Genomic DNA, 20,168 nt, shown 5'->3' with positions numbered 1-20,168 from the left:
TCTTTCAAAAGTTGCTATTTCTCATCAAGCCTAAGCAGGCATTGGGAGACTTTATCTCCTGCAATACCTTTGTTCATAAGCATGCTCAGATGTGCCGACCTCTCCAGCACTGGTGACCCAAGAAGGAATTCATTGCAGGGAAATCTGTTTGTGAGCTAGAGAAGAACTAGGGCAGGCGAACAGAGGTAGAAAGTCTCAAGGAGACTGTCCTGAAGATAAGAACCCCTTCACCAGGTCTGCTGACTCTTCAGTGGGCAGTGCTGAGCTGGATGCTTGGACCAAATCTCTCTCCTGTCTTCTTCCTAGGTCCACCCCATTCCTTCCTGTACCCCACTGCTTCCTTTTGAGCTCAGGGTCAACGAATGGACATGAAATGTATGCTAGTAAGCTTAGTCAGAGGGTGGGGACTGCCAGGCCATTGCATGACCCTCATGCTAACTTTCATGACTGGCCACGTAACTCTCTGAGTGAGGGCTACATGAAATTTACCTACTAGGTTTGATGTCTCCCAGAAGTGCTGCCAGATGATGCCTAGACCTCTTCCCACAGTCAGGGATAAAGCAAATTTTAAGCGCTCAGTGTGGGCAGGGTGTGGGGATGGGGCAGGGGAAGACTTCACTCTCCTTCATGATCACTTCTGGTGATGAAGACAATGAATAATCCATTGTTTTTCTTTCAAAAAACAAAAACAAAAAAAAAAAAAAAAAACAAAAAAAAACCCAGCCAACATAGCCAGGTGGTGGTGGTGGATCTCTTAGTCCCAGCACTGGGGAGGCAGAGGCAGGTTGATTGCTGTGAGTTTGAGGCCAGCCTGGTCTACAGAGTTAGTTTCAGAACAACCAGGCTATACAGAGGAACCCTGTCTCGAAAAAACCATACCAAACAACAAAAAACAGTCAACAGTCAATGCTGTAAGGTACCTGGAGAGATCTTCTACGTTTTCGTTTTTGTTGTTGTTTGTTTGGGCTGGCTCGGGACACACAAGAGCAGAGGAATATGATGCCCAGCATTTGTCTGTTCTCTGTCAAGGTCATCGTTCATCCACAGGGTGGATCTGGTCGAATCGCCACAGCTGGCTGGTTTTACCATCACACTGATGCAAATACAAATCCTTATTGCTTGGCTGAACCCCAGCTTCCATGCATTTTCCAGAAAGAATGTGGATGATCATTCCATCCTGAAAAGAGAAAGAAGACGCCCAGTTCCTGCCAATTGTCAAAGGAGGACATTTTAAAGATTTCTGCTGAGCACTAAAGAGTAACAGAGGTGGTGTGAACTAGCCTGGAAGGAATGGTAGAATTGTTAATTAATAGAAAATATAATTTAATTAACCCTAAAATTTAGATGTCACTCAAGCCTATGGGGTTGTTTGTATTGCTATTATATGATTGGGTCATTTCTTGGAAAGTTCTGGTCAGGATAACTCTGGTCAGGGCATGTCCAATTTTCCTGTTGTATTGTCAGAGACAATACAATATAGAGGTAAAAACTTCACAAAAATGATGAAGTGTTTACAATGGGATATGCATTATAATGAAGAAAACGACAGCTATATATTTATTTTTGAATACTTTAAAAATGTTTAACATAAATGTTTATTTTTATTTTATGAGTGCCTGAATATAAGTCTGTGCACCATGTTCATGCAGTGCCAGCAACGGCGAGAAGAGGGCAGCAGATCCTCTTGAACTGGAGTTATAGATAGTTGCTAGCTTCCAAGGAGTTGAACCTGAGTCCTCTTAAAGAGCAGCCAGTGTTCTTAACCACCAAGCTATCTCTCCAGGTCCATATATTATGTATATATATACATAAATTATGCCTATCTGTCTGTCTATCTATCAATCTATCAATCTATCTATCTATCTATCTATCTATCTATCTATCTATCTATCTATCTATGTATCTATAAGAGCAGCCAGTGTTCTTAACCACCAAGTTCTCTCTCCAGGTCCAATATCAATATATATATTGATATTATGCCTATCTCTCTCCATATCTATCTATCTATCTATCTATCTATCTATCTATCTATCTACCTATCTATCTCAATAGCTACTTCTTTTAAATTTTAGATTATGTCACTCCTAAATGTACACCATTGAGTGGGTTGTTTCTGTAATATGCTTCTTCATCCAAGCTAATCCAAGCTAATAATCTGTAATGGCATGGGGGACAAATCAGTGTATCTCCTGAGGCTGGGGACCAGAGACCCCAAGGTTAAGCCAGTAAGCTCAACAACAGAAATACCATTGTGGAGAATACCTGAGGTCTAGGAGGGGTCCAGGTTGACAAGCTAACAAGGTCAGTTTGCCCAGACATTCTAACTGACCAGAAGTTCCTTGTGATCAGCTTGCATTTCCAGAATGGGTTACTTACCTCCTGGAAGTCCCAGTGCTGTTGATGGATGGCGGGACCTTCCTCTGTGCAGTTCTGCAGAATCACCTGCTCTCCTCTGACGTCGAAGCACAGGCGCTGTGGGCTGCTGAAGAGAATCTCCTTCCTGCTGGTGTGCTCCAGGTTCTAGGCAGAGGGGATGGCACTTAGCATAGCCTGTCCAGAGCCAAGGGCAGACAAAGGAACACACAGAAGAGCCAAGTTCTAAAGACAGCAAGACTCTTCCTGGGTTCTCAGGAGCCAAGAAAGGCATTCTGTCCTGGAACTCACTCTGTAGACCAGGCTGGCCTTGAACTCAGAAATCTGCCTTCCCATAGAGATGTCTCAGGCTTGCACTGCAGGCTGGGCCCCAGACTTCCCATGGAGATGTTTCCTCCTTCACCCAGGCTCTCCGACTCTCACTCAACTGTTGTTCTCTCTCATGAAGCAGCTTTGGAGTATGACAGCTCAATTCAAAGAATCCCTATCACAGACTGAATCAGATCTGGGACCGGGCTACATTGAGAAGTTACTCAAGTTGTGAAATGAAGAGGACCCATGACCTCTTAGCCAGGATGGACAGCTCTCTGTTACCTTGGACAGTTATTCCTATGATGAAAAATTAAAGTATGTAAGACACACTGTAAGGAGCACAGTATTCTTCCAAGTGGCCAGAGGGTCCACGTGAATCTAGGTTCTCCCCTGGCTTTATCACTTCTTTCTTTCTTTCTTTCTTTCTTTTTTTTTTTAATTTTTTTTGAGACTAGGTCTTTTTTATTTTTATTTTATTTTATTTTTTTTATTTTTTTGTTTTTTTCGAGACAGGGTTTCTCTGTGTAGTCCTGGCTGTCCTAGAACTCACTCTGTAGACCAGGCTGGCCTCGAACTCAGAAATCTGCCTGCCTCTGCCTCCCAAGTGTTGGGATTAAATTATCACTTCTTTCTATCCCGACTCTGGACCTTTTCTCAGTGCTGGAGGACCTGAGGTGGGCATTTCTGGGCTGGTGGTTCTATGACATAGCTTCCTCATGTGATAGATGCCAGAACTGGATGAGGAACCCCTTCATTCCTTCTAACTGAGATGTTCCATTCTTTGATGCTGGTCCAGTCTAAGGTGAGTAAGGTGAGTCTAAGGTGGGCAGACCTGTGACAAGTCATCACAGTGGGGGCCATGGCCTGTCAAGGGACATGGGTCCACAGGGAAGGAGCCACTTTGAAGGGAATTGGAGGGCATCCTAGGAAACAGCATCAACTGATAAGTTGGGATGCTATCCATCCCAAGAAGTGTCATCACCCACCTGTTGCTGCCGGTTGTTACTGCAAGGAGCTAGTGTCATGGGGCAGCCCAGGATGTCACCTTCTGCTTGGCAGTCTGCACAGAGGCCAAAGCCAGTGTTGTGGAGCTGAAAATGGACATCCACATAGATGTGAATCTGACCTCTACTGCGAAGATGCCTTGAAACAGGTTCTAATCCCCTGTCTTCTCTAGACCTTATCCTAGTGTGCCTGGTTCAGTCACCGTGAGATGAGTCAAGCCCACGACACTTATCTTAAAACAGAAGCCTCCAGATGGAGTCAGGCCATGAATTTAGCATGGATTATAAGGAAACATGGCTGCCTTCCTCGGGAGGCAGAGAGAGGAAGTCCAAAGGCCTCTGAGACCCTGCTGAGCCTATACGTGGTTGCCCAGTGTAGAGGATGAGTGATCTTGTCTTGGCAAGTGACCTTCCCTGTCCCGGGCCATGCCTTGCCTTTCCAGAGAACCTGGGCCTGTGCTCAGATGGGTACAGCTCAGGGTAGACATTGGCCAGAAACCAGTGGAATGTCCGGCATCCCAGTCTCCTTTGCAGCTTCAGGCGCTCTGTACAGTCTGGCTTTGCAATCTGCAGATAGAGAAGGGCATGGGAGTAAGGCCAGGAAAGCTTATTCCACCCTGAGCTCACACAGTGGGGGAGGGAGAGATGTAGATGTGAAGGAGCAGAAGGAGTGGGGCAGAGCCACCACACATCTCAGGATTGCAAACAGGAGGAAGGGTCCTATGCCGAGAGAGGTTTAGAAGGCAGAGTTGGGAATCTTCTCTAGAAAGAGGTGTGGCACCACCAAAATTGGAGGCAGCACTGCCTCTTCTCACAGACCCCCGAATCTTTAGCCTATAAAGATTGCAGTGTCTATACCCTAAGGCATTTTCTCTGGAGTGTGAAGAAATGATGGTGTCTACCTGGGTTGTACCACGGGCCTAATAAAGGCAAGAGCTGGCCCAGAGGCAGAGGAGACGATGTCTGATAGGAAGTTTTAGAGTAGGGGGACAAGGAGAGGCAAGCTGACTTCTTGTCTTCCCTGAATCTCAGTTTTCTCCATTGGTGAACCACTCATTTAGGCTACACTGGCCCTTATCATTGGCAGTCTCCTTTATAACACAGCTGTAGGAAGATGAACACCAGCCCTCAATGCTTTAGGCTGCTTGGTAAGATAAGAAGAAACCCATCTAGAAGGTTAGAATAAATTTCCTGGGAGAGAGGCTTTAGGGAGGAGTTGGAATAGCCAAATATGGCAGAGGGGCTTTGAGAAAGGAGGGAGGAGGAAATAGGAAAGGGGAAGAAGAGAATGTGTGTGTGTGTGTGTGTGTGTGTGTGTGTGTGTGTGTGTGTGTGTGTGTGTGGTGATAGCCATGCCAGGGTTCCACGTTGGTGGCCTCTGGTGTGTGTGTGTGTGTGTGTATGTGTGGTGATAGCCATGCCAGGACTCCACGTTGGTGGCCTCTGGTTTTCAATAAGACACAGAGGGGCCCAGTAGGCTGTAGATACTTTACATGCTCTTCTGGGCTGACTTCATCCATCAAGCTGTGTTCTAAATGACTCTGTTTAATGGAAGGTTGGCCCAGGTACATCAGAAGCCTGAATATGTTTAATTATTTTATATGGGTCCTTTATAAATGAAATCTGCATTGACATTAAACAAGGGTCATGCAAAAGCAAGAGATAATACTAAATCGACACACATTACACATGAGGAAAGAAAAAAAGATGCTCTAGCCTAATGGAAGCCAAGAAATTAAAAGTCACAGCTGCTCTGTGGTACTCTGTAGAACTCCACAGGATACCTGCTTCCCATTGTCAAATGGGTAAACTCTAAACTCTGCAGCTCAGCCCTCAGTGGCTTCAGGATCTTCCTCCAGCCCCTCCTCTGGTGTCTGAGTGGCCCCAGGCAGCCATAGTTGAAGCATACATCTGGGATGTGTCTAGACTTAGGATTAATCAGAGCTCTGGTGAGAACTGCTCTTTTCCCTCCAATCCTCCTTTACAAACCCAAGCCAGAAGCTACAGCAGTGTGGTCCCTCCCATGTGCAAAAGGAGCTGGTCTACTCTGGGGGATACTTAGACTTGCTCATGGGGACCCAGAGGGAACTCTAGCTACCTCAAGCTTGGGTCTGCACTGAAATCTTGTGTGTCATCTCCCACTAAAGAGAGCACAGATACAAGTTCAAGGAGTTCTGGTGATTGTCTGGAGGCTGTCTGATGTGGGGAAGAGGGTGCATTTGGATAAAAAAGGAACAAAATCTTAAGGACCTCAAGAAAAGTGGGTACTGGGGCTACTTCATGACTCAAACTTGTCGGACTTTCCCCGCACGTGGTGGGGTGTATCTCTCCGAGGATCCTGCCTTCATCTGTGCTATCCAGCAATGGGCTGCTGAGGGACTGGTGGGAGAGGTTTCCTGACTATGCTGGTCCTTTGGGTCCCCACGTGCAGTGTACCAAGTGTCATGGCAGCATGTGACTCACCGTAGATAGCATGTATATGTCACTCCACAGGAACTGACCAACTCATAGAGCGCACTGAGGGGCATTTAATTATGTGGTTAAAAACTTCAACTTCCTGTGACTTTTTTGTTTCATATTTATTTTTATACTCTGATCTGTTCTTTGTGTAGGATAGTCCCTAACCCCTCAGCACTACCAGGATGAAAGACCCTCAGAGACGTGGCTGATCCCTTATTGGGCTCTGTAGCAAAAGGCTGCATCCTGGGCATAGCATCCTATAACAGTCTGTGAATTCCATGCAGAGGTCAACTGTGATGCTCCAAGGTTCTGGTAGGGACATAGGACAGCCCCAACAGAGAGAAGGGTTGTTCCAGAGGGCCAACGCAGGGGAGCTCAAGAATAAGGGAGCAGGTCCTCCTTGGCCAACTTTAAGTTGGTGGCCTTATGTTGGCCAAAGACCCCTACAGTCTCTCCTTACCTTGCTCATGGAAAAGGCCTCTGGGATATGCCTGTAGAAGGTTTCCTTGAAGGAAGCTAACCAGGTCTCAGCAATGCGGATCTTGTTCCTCAAGATGACCCCGGGGTCAGGCCTGGAGCTGGCATCTTGGCTTTGGTAGATGTGTCCCACTCGAGAGCAGGGAAGGATTTCAACAGAGCCACCGCAGAGCCAGGCCTGTCACAGAAGGAGAAGGCAAGTGGCTCTCTCCCTCCCACCCCCCTATCTGTGACCCACTGGCAGAACACCTGCAAGTCATAGCCAGAGTGATGATTTCAAATGCTCAGAGTGCACGTCCCAGATCCAAGAGTTTGGACAGCAAGGCAGGGTGGGCAGAGGGCAGTTGTCCTAGACTGGACCTGAGGGATAATGGCCGACACCTGTGCAACTTCCTGAACACACCACCTGGAAACACTTATAGAGTCAGGATGCAAAGCAGGTCAGAGGTCAGCACCCCTACCTACCAGGGAATGCTTCCTCAGGGAAATGTGTCTGCAGTGGCTAGGGAATTTCTAAAAGCCAGTGCTGTCTCCTGCTGCGAAGACACCAGAGATGAAAGCACACCCCATTATTCACTCCTTCCAAAAGCTTCTCCCAGCTCCCCACTGCTCATTGGACAAGAAGCTTTCATTCTATAGTTGGTGACAGAAATTATAGTTGAGCAGTACTGGGACAGGCCTTGGTTCGAGAACTAAAAAACACAGTAGGCATGGAGTTCTCAAAGCCCTGTGCTCCAAGATACCTCAGAGAACTCAAAGAGCATTGCAGACATCTATCATTTGTTAGTGAAGCAGCAAACTCAGTCATTATGCAGACTGCAAGCCTGATGTAATTCACATGCCCACTTTATATTGGTCTGCCCATATCACAGGATGGACATCTTTGCTAGGTTGGGCTTTGGACAGTTGGTGTGACTGAGCTCAAGCACAATGCTATGACCAGTGTGGAACAGACAGTGAAGGTGGTGGCTGCCCAGCATGGTTCCCAGGACAGAGGGCCCAGAAGGCCCAGCATGGTTCCCAGTCAGAGAGGCTGAGCTACACCCAACAGGCCCTCAGTCTTTGGATGTAACTACTCAGTGCCAAGAGTGGCTTTGCATCTGACAGGTGGGTGCTGTAAATGATACCCTTGACCTTCCTAATGCTGTGACCCTTTAATATAGTTCCTCATGTTGTCCCCAACCATAAAATTATTTTCGTTGCTATTTCACAACTGTCATTTTGCTGCCGTTATTAATCTCAATGTGTGTTTTCTAAAGGTCTTAGGTGACCCCTGTGAAAAGGTCATAGCCCATCAGGTTGAGAATACTGCCCTAGATAGTAAGGGTACCATGAGCAGAGAATGTGCCAAAAGCTGTGAGATCCCTGCACTGAGAGGAAAGGCTGATAGTATACCCTCTCCAGATGAGGATTTTGAAGGTCAAGTTCACAGAAGAGGCTGAGAGTAAAATCAAGGTAGGTCTCTCCTGGGGGGAGAAGGAAGGTTTGACATATCATGCTGCAATGACTTTATATAATTTGCCCACAAATTTATCCCCAATATCTGTCTGAAACAGAGCTACATACATGGCTCCAGAGATACCAACCACATCCGCCATTGACATAGGGCCTACCTTGAAGGACATCTCGAGATTTTCACTACCCCACAGTGACAGAAGGGGGTCATAAGCTCCGGTGTTTTGGAAGTAATGTCTGTCCACAGCCACCACCTCTCGGGGTACCACAGGGCTCCTACACAGAGAAGACAGATAGGAAACTGTAGTTCTACCCCAAGCACAGAAACAGGGCCAGGCTGGGGGCTTCCTGGAGGCATGTCCAGTGACTTAGACAGATGACTCTGGGTTCTGGTAAAGGTAAATATTTTGATCAATCAGACTGGATCAGAGCAAAAATGTTTGAAATCCAAGAATTTTGTAAAGAGAATTGGGGGCTGGAGAGATGACTCAATGTTAAGAGAGCTTGCTGCTTGTCCAGAGAACCCAAGTTTAGTCTAGCACTTGTGTCAAGCAGTCCACAACTGCCTGTGTGCCTGTGACTCCAGCTCTGGGCAATCTGACACCTGCAGATACAGCATGTCCTCACACAGACACACACATAAAAATGAGACTGAAGAATAAGGGGAACTAGGTTTGCCTGGGCCTCTATCGCTTGTCCTCAGGTCTTTTTCTATAGAAGGGACTAATGATTCACTTGAGTCCGCCTAAAGGAGTTAGTCAAAGGGAGGCAGTTGCCAAGTCCAAACCAAAGGATGTAACCAGGCTCTCTTATAATGGCTTGACTCTTGAATGTCTCCCACAGGTTCATACTTTGAACACTCCATCCCCAGGCTGTAGTACTGTCTTGAAGGCTTGGAGCCCTTAGGAAGTGGTGGGCCTTTGAAGGCTACGTTCATGCGCTGGTCTGGCTTCCTGTCTGACCAATGTGACAGGAGCCATGAAGGAAATCAGTTTCTCTCTCCCTTAAGTTACCTCTCAGTTATTTCTTCAAAGGGAAAAGTAATACATACAAGCTCTTGCCTCTCCTCTCCTCTCCTCTCCTCTCCTCTCCTCTTCTCTCCTCTCCTCTCCTCTCTTCTCCTCTCTTCTCCTCTCTTCTCTTCTCCTCTCCTTCTCTTCTTTTTTCCCCTTTGTCATCTGTTCCCTCCCCAACTTTAAGTTGAATCTAACAGGAATTCTGGAAGTAGCTAGGTCCCCCCTTTAGGGGAAATGGTTTACACATGCAAAGAGTGAGAAACCCTGAGCGAGGAAATTGGGGTGGAAATGACAGTTCTCAGAGGAGGTGTGGTGGTGTTTGTCTTTAATTCCAGCTCTCAGGAGGCAGTTGGAGCTTTGTGAGTTCAAGGCCAGCCTGGTCTATATAGTGAGGTCCAGGACAGCCAGAGCTGTCGTTCAAAACACGAAACAAAACAAAACAAAACAAAACAACAACAACAACAACAAAAACCACACAAGAGTGTTACAAGGAGCAAGATAGCCAGAAAGCCTTTGCACAAGGCTTCTTATACTCAAAACAGATTGTAATACCAACAGATTGTAATGCCAACAGATTGTAATGCCAACAGATTGTAATGCCAAGTTCTGGATATGCTTCAGATGTAAGTGGCTCAGATTTCAGTCTGTTTAATGGACAAGAAAATGGTGCTTTCATAATAAAATCACTGGCTTCAGGGCATTTAAAAATACTAATTCATGGGCTGGAGAGGTGGTCCAGCAGTTAAGAGCACTGCCTGCTCTTCCAGAGGTCCTGAGTTCACATGGTAGCTCACAACCATCTGTAATGGGATCTGATGTCCTCTTCTGGTGTGTCTAAAGACAGCTACAGTGTACTCAACTCATATGCATAAAATAAATAAATAAATAAATAAATAAATAAATAAATAAATCTTTTTTAAAAATATTAGTTCATACAAGAATGTTGCAAATCAGAATTGAAATGATTATTTGATCCAGTTTCCACCTGAGCCACTTAGTTATTTGTGGAATTTTGAATGAGACGCATTACTTCTCTGAGCTCCTCACCTCTAGTTGGGATAAAATAACCATTTACAAAACAACAACAACAAAACAAACAATGACAACAAACCAATAAACAACAAACAAACCAGTTTGCAAATGGGGATTGAAATACAAAGTTGCACACAGTGCCAGACACAGTACACACCATATTTTAAATCCTAAGCTGCTCTGTTCTGAGCTCACTCTTCCTCTCTGGAATTCATAGAGCTGTTGTTCTTCTTGTTGCTGTTTGCTTGTGGGTCTTTGTTTCAGTTTTTTTTTTTTTTTTAAATAAGGTCTCACTGTGGCCAGCACAGGGTTGCCTTGAACATGTGACCTTTCCTTGGGGTGACACCTGGCTCCTCGTGTGTGTTTTAATGGTGTGTGTTTTGATTCAGAATGTTTACAGTTTAGACAGGGGTATGCATGACATATTGCCTTTCGGCTTTGGTGGCTGCACTCTTTAGTGAGGTTCACTGACACGTCTTCAGTCTGCCGGTAACTGTCTCAGAGTGGGCTTGGACACCAAGTCAGCTCAAGCACACTTCAGCTGCCCCGTGCATGATGGCGACACATTTGGTCTTCAAAGGGCTTTGGAATTTGTGAGTATTAATCGTGGGCTGTGGATTTGTTCCAGCCACCTAGCCAGTTAGGGAAGTAGGTGGTTTAAGAAGCTTGCTGCCCTGGATTTACATCATAGTGATGTTGGGGATTTAATCTGTATGTGTTCTGGGCACAGTGAAGTAGAGCCAGCCAGTCTGGCTGAGCCATTCCAGAGTTCATGACACACAGAGTCTGTGAGCTTGGAGAATTGTTGTTTAGCACACTAAATTCAAAGTGGTTTGTTACCCAGCAGAAAATTTCTAAAAAATAAATCTACTTAAATAAAATAATAGTTCAGAAACCAAACATAGGAATAACAACTGCCAAAGCTTGATCTACTTTGAGAGTTATCATGTCTCGTTGTTCAGCCAGCTAAAGTCTTCCTTCTCACTGAGCAGGATCCTGTGACCAGGGAGTTGGCTGTTACCTGGAGTCAAGATGAGCTCAGCTTCTTCCACAATCTCACCCTGGGCATCCGTGGAAGCTTCTGGAAGAGCTTCCCTGGACTCCATTGATACCATACTGATAGCAGCACTGCAGCTGGCTGAATGCTTTTTACACTATTGGCTTGTTTGGTTTTCACAGTTCAACCGTCCAATGTGCCTATCGTCAGGAAGCTGCCACACACGTGAAATGGCTTGCTGTCCAAGTGTGAGCTCAGGGAAGGGGAGGCCTCACCTGACAGGGCTGATGGGGGATGGGAGGGCCTTGTGCTCCTGCTCCCCCAGGAGCTCCCATCGGAAATCCAGCTTCCAATCCAGCACCCCTCGATGCAGCTTGGATGCAGTGTACTGAAGCGTCTTCCAGTCAATCACATCTATGACTGGAGACACCACTCGGCTCCTGGAAAGACCAGAGGATCAAACAATGATGCAGGCCACTCATTAGCTGGGGGACAGAGACAAGATCTATGTAATGTATAGCCCAGAGCAGCAGGCACGGGCCACTCCAACCTGTTGGCCTTGTGGCCCAGAGCAGCAGCCATGGGCCACTCCAGCCTGTTGACCTTGAAACTATGCTTGTCCCAGGTTAGAATCTCAATTTAGAATATTTAATATGAAAAAAAGGGATTTGTGGCTGGGCGGTGGTGGCGCACGCCTTTAATCCCAGCACCTGGGAGGCAGAGGCAGGTGGATTTCTGAGTTTGAGGCCAGAGTTCAAGGCCAGCCTGGTCTACAGAGTGAGTTCCAGGACAGCCACGGTTACACAGAGAAACTCTGTCTCGAAAAACAAAAAACAAACAAACAAACAAACAAAAAAACAACAAAAACAAAAAAAGGGATGTAAAACCTTTAAATAACTTTTATATTGATTACATATCGATATTATGTTTTGAATATACTGGGTTTACTAAGATACATATCAGGACCAGGGAACCAGGGTTGATAATGGTTTCCACATCCTTTGGCCAGGGTGTGGAGGAAGTTATGGCTCATCAAAGCAGTTGTCTGGCTGCCATTGTCCCCTCTATACCCCCACTGCACCTAGGAAATGAAAGCTCCTGGAGGTTTGTCCTCCTTTGGAGACACTGGGTCCTCATCTGATGACAGAATGTCTCCTGACATAGACTTGAGAGGCAGCAATGTTCCTTTCTCTCTCAGGGAGCAGCTATCAGCTCTGGTACTGAGGCCAGAGCAGCTTTGCTTCCTAAAGTGTGGTATGGTGTAGTGTGGTGTGGTGTGTGCTGGGAGCAGTGTTAGTTAGGCAGCTCAGAAGAGCTGGTAGGACCGAATCCTACATAAATTAGGAAAGGGGGTCTTAGACTCGCCCAGTTCTCAGAGTGCCACAGCATAGAGATTCCAGAGAGGATAACTCAGGTGGCTTTCTTTCAGGTTCTCAATGAGCTAGACAAGGTAGGCCCAAGGAAAGAGTGGGCAAAAGTCATGAAGTGGGCATGGGAGAATAAAAAGATGATCAAATCTCAGAAAGCAGTGGGCATGTGAAGGGAAGACCCCCCCCAAAACATCAAAACCCCAAGATCAGATGGGGGCAGGCATAAAATAGAGAAAGATGGATACAAAGGAATTGGGACAGAAGCTACCAAAGGGAGTCATGTAAGTTTCATCCAAGGATTGCAGAGGCTTGGCTCTGTCCCTCTCTTTCAGCCTACGATGAAGATTATGACTCTGATATGACATGAAGAGTGACATCCATGTTTAACATGTTCCAGCACCAGGGAAAGGGTGGGATGCTCTGTTTCTCTTTGAACAGCTTCAGGAGTTCATAGGTGCAAAACTTATCACACATCTCCTTTCCTTATCAGGATGCAGGCCAAGAGCAGGTAGAGATGTCCATTATGGAACTGAGCCAAATGGGTCTGTCTTGGTTCATGAACTTTTTTTCTTCTCTATGATCATCCACAACTTCAAATGAGATCAACCACAGATTGTAGGAATTGGAACCATGGGGTCTAGTTCTAATCTAACAGCTCCATCTGGCCGGGAGCCAGGATGTCCACTGTGTCTCAGACCTGTTTGAGGTGCAGGGATGGTGGGTGACTGGGGCTCCTCCCCAACTCCTAGGTGGATTAGTTACAAAGATTAGGTTTCCTGAATAAGATATTCCTACTGAGGACGTGATTGATAGTTCAGGCTCAGGAGACATTAGAGATGAGAAAGAGGGCATGGGAAAAGTAACATGATCAACAGAGCACTGCTAACCTATGGGATGTGGTAAGGCCCTCTTAGCTCTGTACTCCCAGGGCTTGGCCTAGTTAGAACACCGCATTGTGTGTAATGCAGAGAAGCAAAGAAAGTTGTCACGAAGACTAGTGATGGGGGATGTAACGTCTTCTTCCTGGGCATGGGTGACCTGTGGGGAAGGCTAGTTTAGAAATGTGTTCCCCCATGGTGTGTTTATAATCTCAATGGAACCTGTGTCAAAGTCAGAGGTAACAACAGGCATGGCATGAGCAGCCCTTTCTGTGCAACCAACAGGACTGGCTGCATTTGAGCATGACACAAATTGTTCTTAACATGCATTGAGTATGACACAAGCTGTTCTTAACATGCATTGAACATGACACAAGCTGTTCTTAACATGCATCGAGCATGACACAAGCTGTTCTTAACATGCATTGAGCATGACACAAGCTGTTCTTAACATGCATTGAGCATGACACAAGCTGTTCTTAACATGCATTGAGCATGACACAGGACCAACAGCATTTGAGCATGACACAAGCTGTTCTCAAGGCTAGAAAACCTCTAGCCTCCCTTACAGTAGGAACTCCCCATATTTATTACAAGGCTCAAGTCTCTGCAAGCCCCAAGGAATAGACCCCCAAATAGTGGAGACCAAAGTACTTCTCAAATGGTGGGTGGATGCTCTGTTCTCTGAGCAACTACACTTATGGGCTAGCTCTCTCAGACCCACTCCTTCCTTTGCAGATCCCAGGTGAAATGAATTACCTGTCATCAGCTATTCTGCTGAGGAGGGGCTCCAGCCAGCCAGGGTGGCACTCACAGTGGGCATCCATGAAGACCAGCACGTCCCCGGTGGCTCTGGCAGCCCCCAGCATCCGGGCTCCGATGGTGCCGAGCCTCCTGTTGCTCCTGAGCAACTTCACAGCCTCCAGCCTGGCCACATGTTCCCTGAGAGCAGACTTCAGTGGTTCTGGAATTGACAGGGCCCTGTCAGTGGGGGTCACAGGTGCCACACTGAAAGGGTCTGTGCTGAGCATTACAAAGATCCCTCTCTTAGAAGCCACATCGAGGACCAGATTCTCAGCCCCCAGTGTTTTATTAAAGGGTGGTCATTTCTAAGGTTTGGGATAGCTTATAAGAACCATTAACCACCAGGAGGAATAGAGTAGAAAACCAGAAGGGGAGAGACCTTGCAAATGATCTCCAAATGGGAGTATATGCAAGAAAATCCGCTCTTACATCCCAGCCTCAGACTCTTACCCAGAGAACCCAAACTAAGACAATGGACAGTGGGGTTCAGAAGCTGGGGGTCATAAAACTTTGTATCTGGTAGACCACTGAGGTGTTTGTTGTGCCGGCGGTTTCACCCCAGTAGCAGGATGAGTTGGAGAAGAGGGGGGAGATGAGAGAGCAGGACTACTTCTAGCTTGTGTGCTTTTGGAAGCAGGTGAAGGCTGTGGCTCAGGATCCAGATGCCCTTCAGTGGGAAAGGCAGAAGCTGAGGACTTGGGAGGAATCCTGTCTCAGGTTTCTATTGTGATAAAACAACAACAAAAAGCAAGGTGGGGGAGGGGGCGCTGGAGAGATGGCTTAGTGGTTAAGAGCTCCGACTGATCTTCTGAAAGTCCTGAGTTCAAATCCCAGCAACCACATGGTGTTTCACAACCATCTGTAATAAGATCTGACACTCTCTTCTGGAGTGTCTGGAGACAGCTAAAATGTACTTACATATAATAAATAAATAATTTTTTTTTTTTTTTTTAAAAATCATCTTAGAAAAAGCAACGTGGGGGAGGAAAGGGTTCATTTTGTTTTATAACTCTCAGGCCATAATCTATCACTGAGGGATGAAAGGTGTGGGTTCCTAGCAGGAACTGAGTCGGTTCAGCAGCTCACAGGAAGGGACAACAGGTCTGCTCTCAGAGACTCTGCCCCAGCCAGGGCCCGAGGAGCCTTTAGGTCCTTACACCCAGCCCACCTACTGCATATCAGCCTCAGCAAATGCAAGCCAAATGTGCCTTGTGCACCAGTGCTCTGGCCTCTGCTGTGGGAGCCTGGCAAATTCAACGTGGGAGAAACTCAAAAGCACTAAGAAAGGCTTCGTCCCTCCTTGCTGTCCTCCCTAGTTAGAGGTGCTGCGCAGACCTCGGCAAGGGCAGACCCCGGCAAGGGCACACCTCTGCAAGGGCAGACCTCCGCAAGGGCACACCTCTGCAAGGGCACACCTCTGCAAGGGCACACCTCTGCAAGGGCAGACTCAGCAAGGGCAGACTCCGGCAAGGGCACACCTCGGCAAGCTCAGCAAGGGCACACCTCGGCAAGCTCAGCAAGGGCACACCTCGGCAAGCTCAGCAAGGGCACACCTCGGCAAGCTCAGCAAGGGCACACCTCGGCAAGCTCAGCAAGGGCACACCTCGGCAAGCTCAGCAAGGGCACACCTCGGCAATGGCAGACCTCGGCAAGGGCACACCTCGGCAAGCTCAGACCTCGGCAAGCTCGGCAAGGGCAGACCTCAGCATGGGCTCAGCCTTCTCCTGAAGCCAGGGGGAGGGGCTGCTAGCTGTCATTGAATTGGGCAAGAATGGAGGACTTTGACTCCCAAGTAAAGACGAGATCTGGGCTTCACCCTGAACAGGCAAGTGCTCTACTCCTGAACTATATCCCAGCCCTTTGTTTGCTTTCTTTTTGCAATTATAACATTTCTTCCCACCCTTTTCTCCCCCTAAGCCTTCCCACATAGCCCTCCCATCATTCTCCTTCAAAATTTCAAACTCATGGCCTCTTTTTCACTAATTATTATCACATACACCTATCTATCTATCTATCTATCTATCTATCTATCTATCTATCTATCTTATCCATCCATCCATTATTTATCTATCTATAGAATATATCTATATCTATATCTATATCTATCTATCTATCTATCTATCTATCTATCTATATATATATATATATATATATCCTGTTGAGTCCATATAATATTTTACGTTTGTTTTCATGGCTTACTGTTGAACAACCTATTGGTAAATTCTTCCCTGGGGAGGATCACCTCTCCTGCTCCCAGCTTTTCTCAGTGATCTTGCTCTTTGTGGAGCATTGAAGCTTCATGGGTCTTAACTTCCCTGTGACCCTCCTACAGCTGAGGGCTGACTCTATCAGACCCTGCCTTGCCACAGATAGCCAGGCCTCTCTGCCCACCTCCTAATAATTGCCATGCTTCTCTCCAAGTTCCAGTTATGCTAGAAGTTCCACCTCCAGAGACTGAAGATGAAGCTGCTGATTGGGCCAAGTTGCTGATGAACTTGGGGGAGGGGTTTTGCTTTACCTATCTACCTGTTTGCTTGTAACAAAGAGAATTCAATGAATGATGGCGGACTGAAAGCACACCATGTGTTGGTCTAATTTTTTCAAACCCTTCACGCATTTCCAGAACCCTTAATTATTCAGGCCCTTTGACTCCCATTCCAGATGATTCATTCATATGAGTGGCTGCAGGCAGCCACACTTCCCCATTCAGTTTGGCATGTTCATTATTTGTTTTCTTTGAGACAGGGCCTCAATATGTAGTCCAGGCTGTCCCTGAACTCACAGAGATCCGATTGTCTTTGCCTCCAGAGTCCAGGGATTAAAGGTGTGTGCCACTAGACCTGGCTCATATTTTTAAAAAATTTGCTACAAGCTCTCATTAAATTGTCTGAGTTGACCTTGAACTCTATCTATAGTACAGGTTGGCCTTCTGGAACTTGTGAAGCCTTTGCCTCAGCTCTCTAAGTAGCTGGGATTACAGTCTTCCACTTCTACCCCACAGCCATAGTCAGTTTTTTTTGTTTTGTTTTGTTCTTAAAGATTTATTTATTTTTATATATGAGTACACCATAGCTGTCTTCAGACACATCAGAAGAGGGTGTCAGATCCCATTACAGATGGTTGTGAGCCACCATGTGGTTGCTGGGAATTGAACTCGGGACCTCAGGAAGAGCAGTCAGTGCTCTTAACCACTGAGCCATCTCACCAGCCCCCACAGTCAGTTTTAACAAGTCTGTCTAGGGAGTTCAGGAAATGGAAGTCTGGGACCCACTCACTTGGAGGTCAGGCGGGAACTTCTCTGTCGATGACTTCTTTTTATGCAGTTTTTTGTCCTGAGCATCCTGACAGAGGAAGTATCCACCATATCCTACAGTCTGGGCTCTGGGCGCAACTCTCTCTCACTTAGTACAACTCAGCTCTGGTCATTTCCTCAACCTTGGTCCTTGGTTTTTCCTTCTGGACAGCTGGCAGGTTTTGCCCAGCACCCAGGAGGCAGTGATTACCCGTGTAAAGGCCACCTTCTTTAGACACTGTATCTTGGGGAGAGGCTAACAGGGTGTGCAGGAACTCAAAGGCTGAGGAAGAGAACCCCAGCTGCCTGAGGTGACTCTCCCTAGGGGCTTCTTGGGCTTACCCTGTCCCGGGAGCTCCCTGTCCTTGTCCTTCCTGGCTTAGATGATTCCTCTTCTGCCCCTTCTTGTCACCTTCCTGCCCTCTGCTGGGGTCCTTCAGCCATTCATTACACACACTGGAGTGTACGTTCCCTCTTCACCGGAAGCTTGCCTCTGGCCTTGAACCCCCTCTTTTACATGAAATCCCCTTCCTTCTATCCTTCCCTCCTCCCTTCTCTTCCAAGGTCAGCCTTCTCCCAGTGATCCAGGCTTACCTTGCTGGCTGAGGTCATCTACAAGGATGATCTCCTGCAGCAAGGCCCTGGGTGCCGTGTCCAGGATGCTGTGCACAGTTCTCAAGAGCGTGGGCCAGGCCTCGTCATGGAAGCAGAGGATGATGCTGGCTGTAGGCAGGCCACTTGTAGGGTGCTGCTGCAGACACCTGTAGGGGAAGAGTGTCAGGGAGCCTTCCAGGGGAAGCTGAAAAGGCTTTTTCTTCTGCAGAGAAGCCAGCCACCCCTCACTCTTCATGCCTGGCTGGTCCACTGTGACCATAACTTTCTCCCAGTTCAGTGGCTCTCTTGTGTGTTTTCTCTTCAGACTGACAGATGTGGTGAGCAGATTGATGGGGATGGATGGTTATAGAATATAGGCTGACAGGGGTTCTATAGGTTTGATGAGCAAAGAGTTCAGGACTCCACAAAGCTGGGTGGGTCTCCTGGAGCAGAGTGGAGAGGACCTACCTCCTCTCCTAGAAAAAAGCTCTTACAGCCTTCAAAATTCACACAGACCGTGTGGACCACTTCCTCAGGTCAGAGGAAACTAGAGCTGAAGACCACCATGGAAGAATGGGGTATGTCAAGGAGGACCAACAGAGCTCTGAGTGGTATGTACACCATGGTGTCTGCCTATGGAGTGTGCACAGATCCAGCACACCTCATCGGTAGAGAACCAAACGTAGTAAGTTAAGCATTGGCAAAGCCCTGGGACTCAGAGCATGATAGATGGCTCTAGAAGGAACAGGGAATTACTAATTTGTTCCTGGTAACTAAGGTTCTGGAGGAGGAGAGCCTGTGGATGATGCAGGTTGCACAGCTTCCAAACAGTGTGGATGGAAGGGGTTTTGAATATATATGATGTGTGGATAGTTCTATGGCCCTCTGTGATCCCAGAGATGTGGGCTCCATCACCTACTGGGCAACGAGAAGAGCCCTCACTATGCCCATGGCTGGCAGTGCAATAGGAAGAGTGTGCCATACCCTGAAGCCAGCCAGACTACACTTCTACCCCTTATTCCAAGGCTCTTGACTGAGGGCATCTTGGGGGTTCACTCCCATGTAGCAAACAGAGAAGAAACAGAGAGTGACCACTGGGTTCTAATACTGGATTGGTTCCTTCTGAGACTTGGGCAAGTGGCATGAAATCTGTAAGGCTAACAGCTCCAGAGTTATGCACGACATCATCTCTCGGGACTCCTCAGCAGGCCTGAACTCCAGCTGCTTCCAGGGGCAACTACCTTGAAGACACAGCTTGCCCTGGTAGCCTTCTCTGCTTGGCACCCCTTCCCAGGCTCTGCCAGGGCTTCCCAGGACCCTCACTAAAAACATCCTTGTATCAGGTCTGCTAAAACCATGGAGCTTGCATCCACCCACAGAAAACAAAACTTGAATTCATAAGCTAAGGTCCCAAAGGACACATGCGGGAGGTGGGGGCATAAAGAAAGGAGAAGGCAGTTCAGACAGGACGGGGCAGGCAGGTCCTTCGGAGGTCCATCTGGTAGGGACCAGGTAGGGGAAGGGACTCAGTCTGTACCCAGAGCTGAAATAACATATTGCAAATACAAATTCATCTGTATTTAACATATCTTACAAAAACTTTACAATAACAGCAATTTTCTATTAATGATGTATGTTTTCTAAGTCACTTCAAAGCAATTGAACTACCACGGCCGACGAACAACATATTGATGCAAGCTAGAGGGCCTGGATCAGGAGGTCACTTTGCCTCTTAAAACATCTGTGTTGAGCCGGGCTGGTGGTGGTGCACGCCTTTAATCCCAGCACTTGAGAGGCAGAGGCAGGTGGATTTTTGAGTTCGAGGCCAGCCTGGTCTACAGAGTGAGTTCCAGGACAGCCGGGGCTACACAGAGAAACCCTGTCTCAAAAAAACAAAAAACAAAAAGCAAAAAAAAAAACAAAAAATACCCCCCAAAACAACAACAACAAAAAAACCATCTGTGTTGAATGTGACATGAATCCTTCTGGCCATTTCTGTGGGACAGTACAGTTTATCAGTGAGGGAGTAAGTTGCAAAGACCTTGGGACTGTATAGGTGACCAGACCCTCAGACAAAGGCATTGAAAGGCATGTGCATTGTTTT

At 47.0% G+C, this 20,168-nt stretch overlaps 1 protein-coding gene across 4 annotated transcripts in view; it reads right to left on the bottom strand.

Annotated features, from left to right (window-relative positions):
• Positions 1 to 796: 796 nt before the first annotated feature.
• Positions 797 to 20,168, bottom strand: part of Galnt15 (polypeptide N-acetylgalactosaminyltransferase 15) — a 29,265-nt gene continuing 9,893 nt past the window's right edge. For 3 of the 4 annotated variants that reach the window (XM_031362445.1, XM_031362447.1, XM_031362448.1), the window contains exons 2-10: positions 18,065 to 18,231; positions 14,134 to 14,338; positions 11,402 to 11,566; positions 8,240 to 8,357; positions 6,610 to 6,804; positions 4,125 to 4,256; positions 3,672 to 3,776; positions 2,377 to 2,520; positions 797 to 1,177 (exon numbers count right to left, since the gene is read on the bottom strand). In XM_031362445.1, the coding sequence (XP_031218305.1) occupies positions 1,031 to 1,177; positions 2,377 to 2,520; positions 3,672 to 3,776; positions 4,125 to 4,256; positions 6,610 to 6,804; positions 8,240 to 8,357; positions 11,402 to 11,566; positions 14,134 to 14,338; positions 18,065 to 18,231 (1,378 nt within the window). In that variant the 3' untranslated portion in view covers positions 797 to 1,030. The remainder of the gene's footprint in view (positions 1,178 to 2,376; positions 2,521 to 3,671; positions 3,777 to 4,124; positions 4,257 to 6,609; positions 6,805 to 8,239; positions 8,358 to 11,401; positions 11,567 to 14,133; positions 14,339 to 18,064; positions 18,232 to 20,168) is intronic. The other variant, XM_031362446.1, reaches the window with a different exon arrangement.

This window comes from Mastomys coucha, unplaced genomic scaffold, assembly GCF_008632895.1.
Source record: "Mastomys coucha isolate ucsf_1 unplaced genomic scaffold, UCSF_Mcou_1 pScaffold9, whole genome shotgun sequence".
In the NCBI taxonomy this organism is placed as follows: Eukaryota; Metazoa; Chordata; class Mammalia; order Rodentia; family Muridae; genus Mastomys; species Mastomys coucha.
The sequence above is the reverse complement of the archived record's forward strand: the minus strand, read 5'-3'. Positions and strand labels throughout refer to the sequence as shown.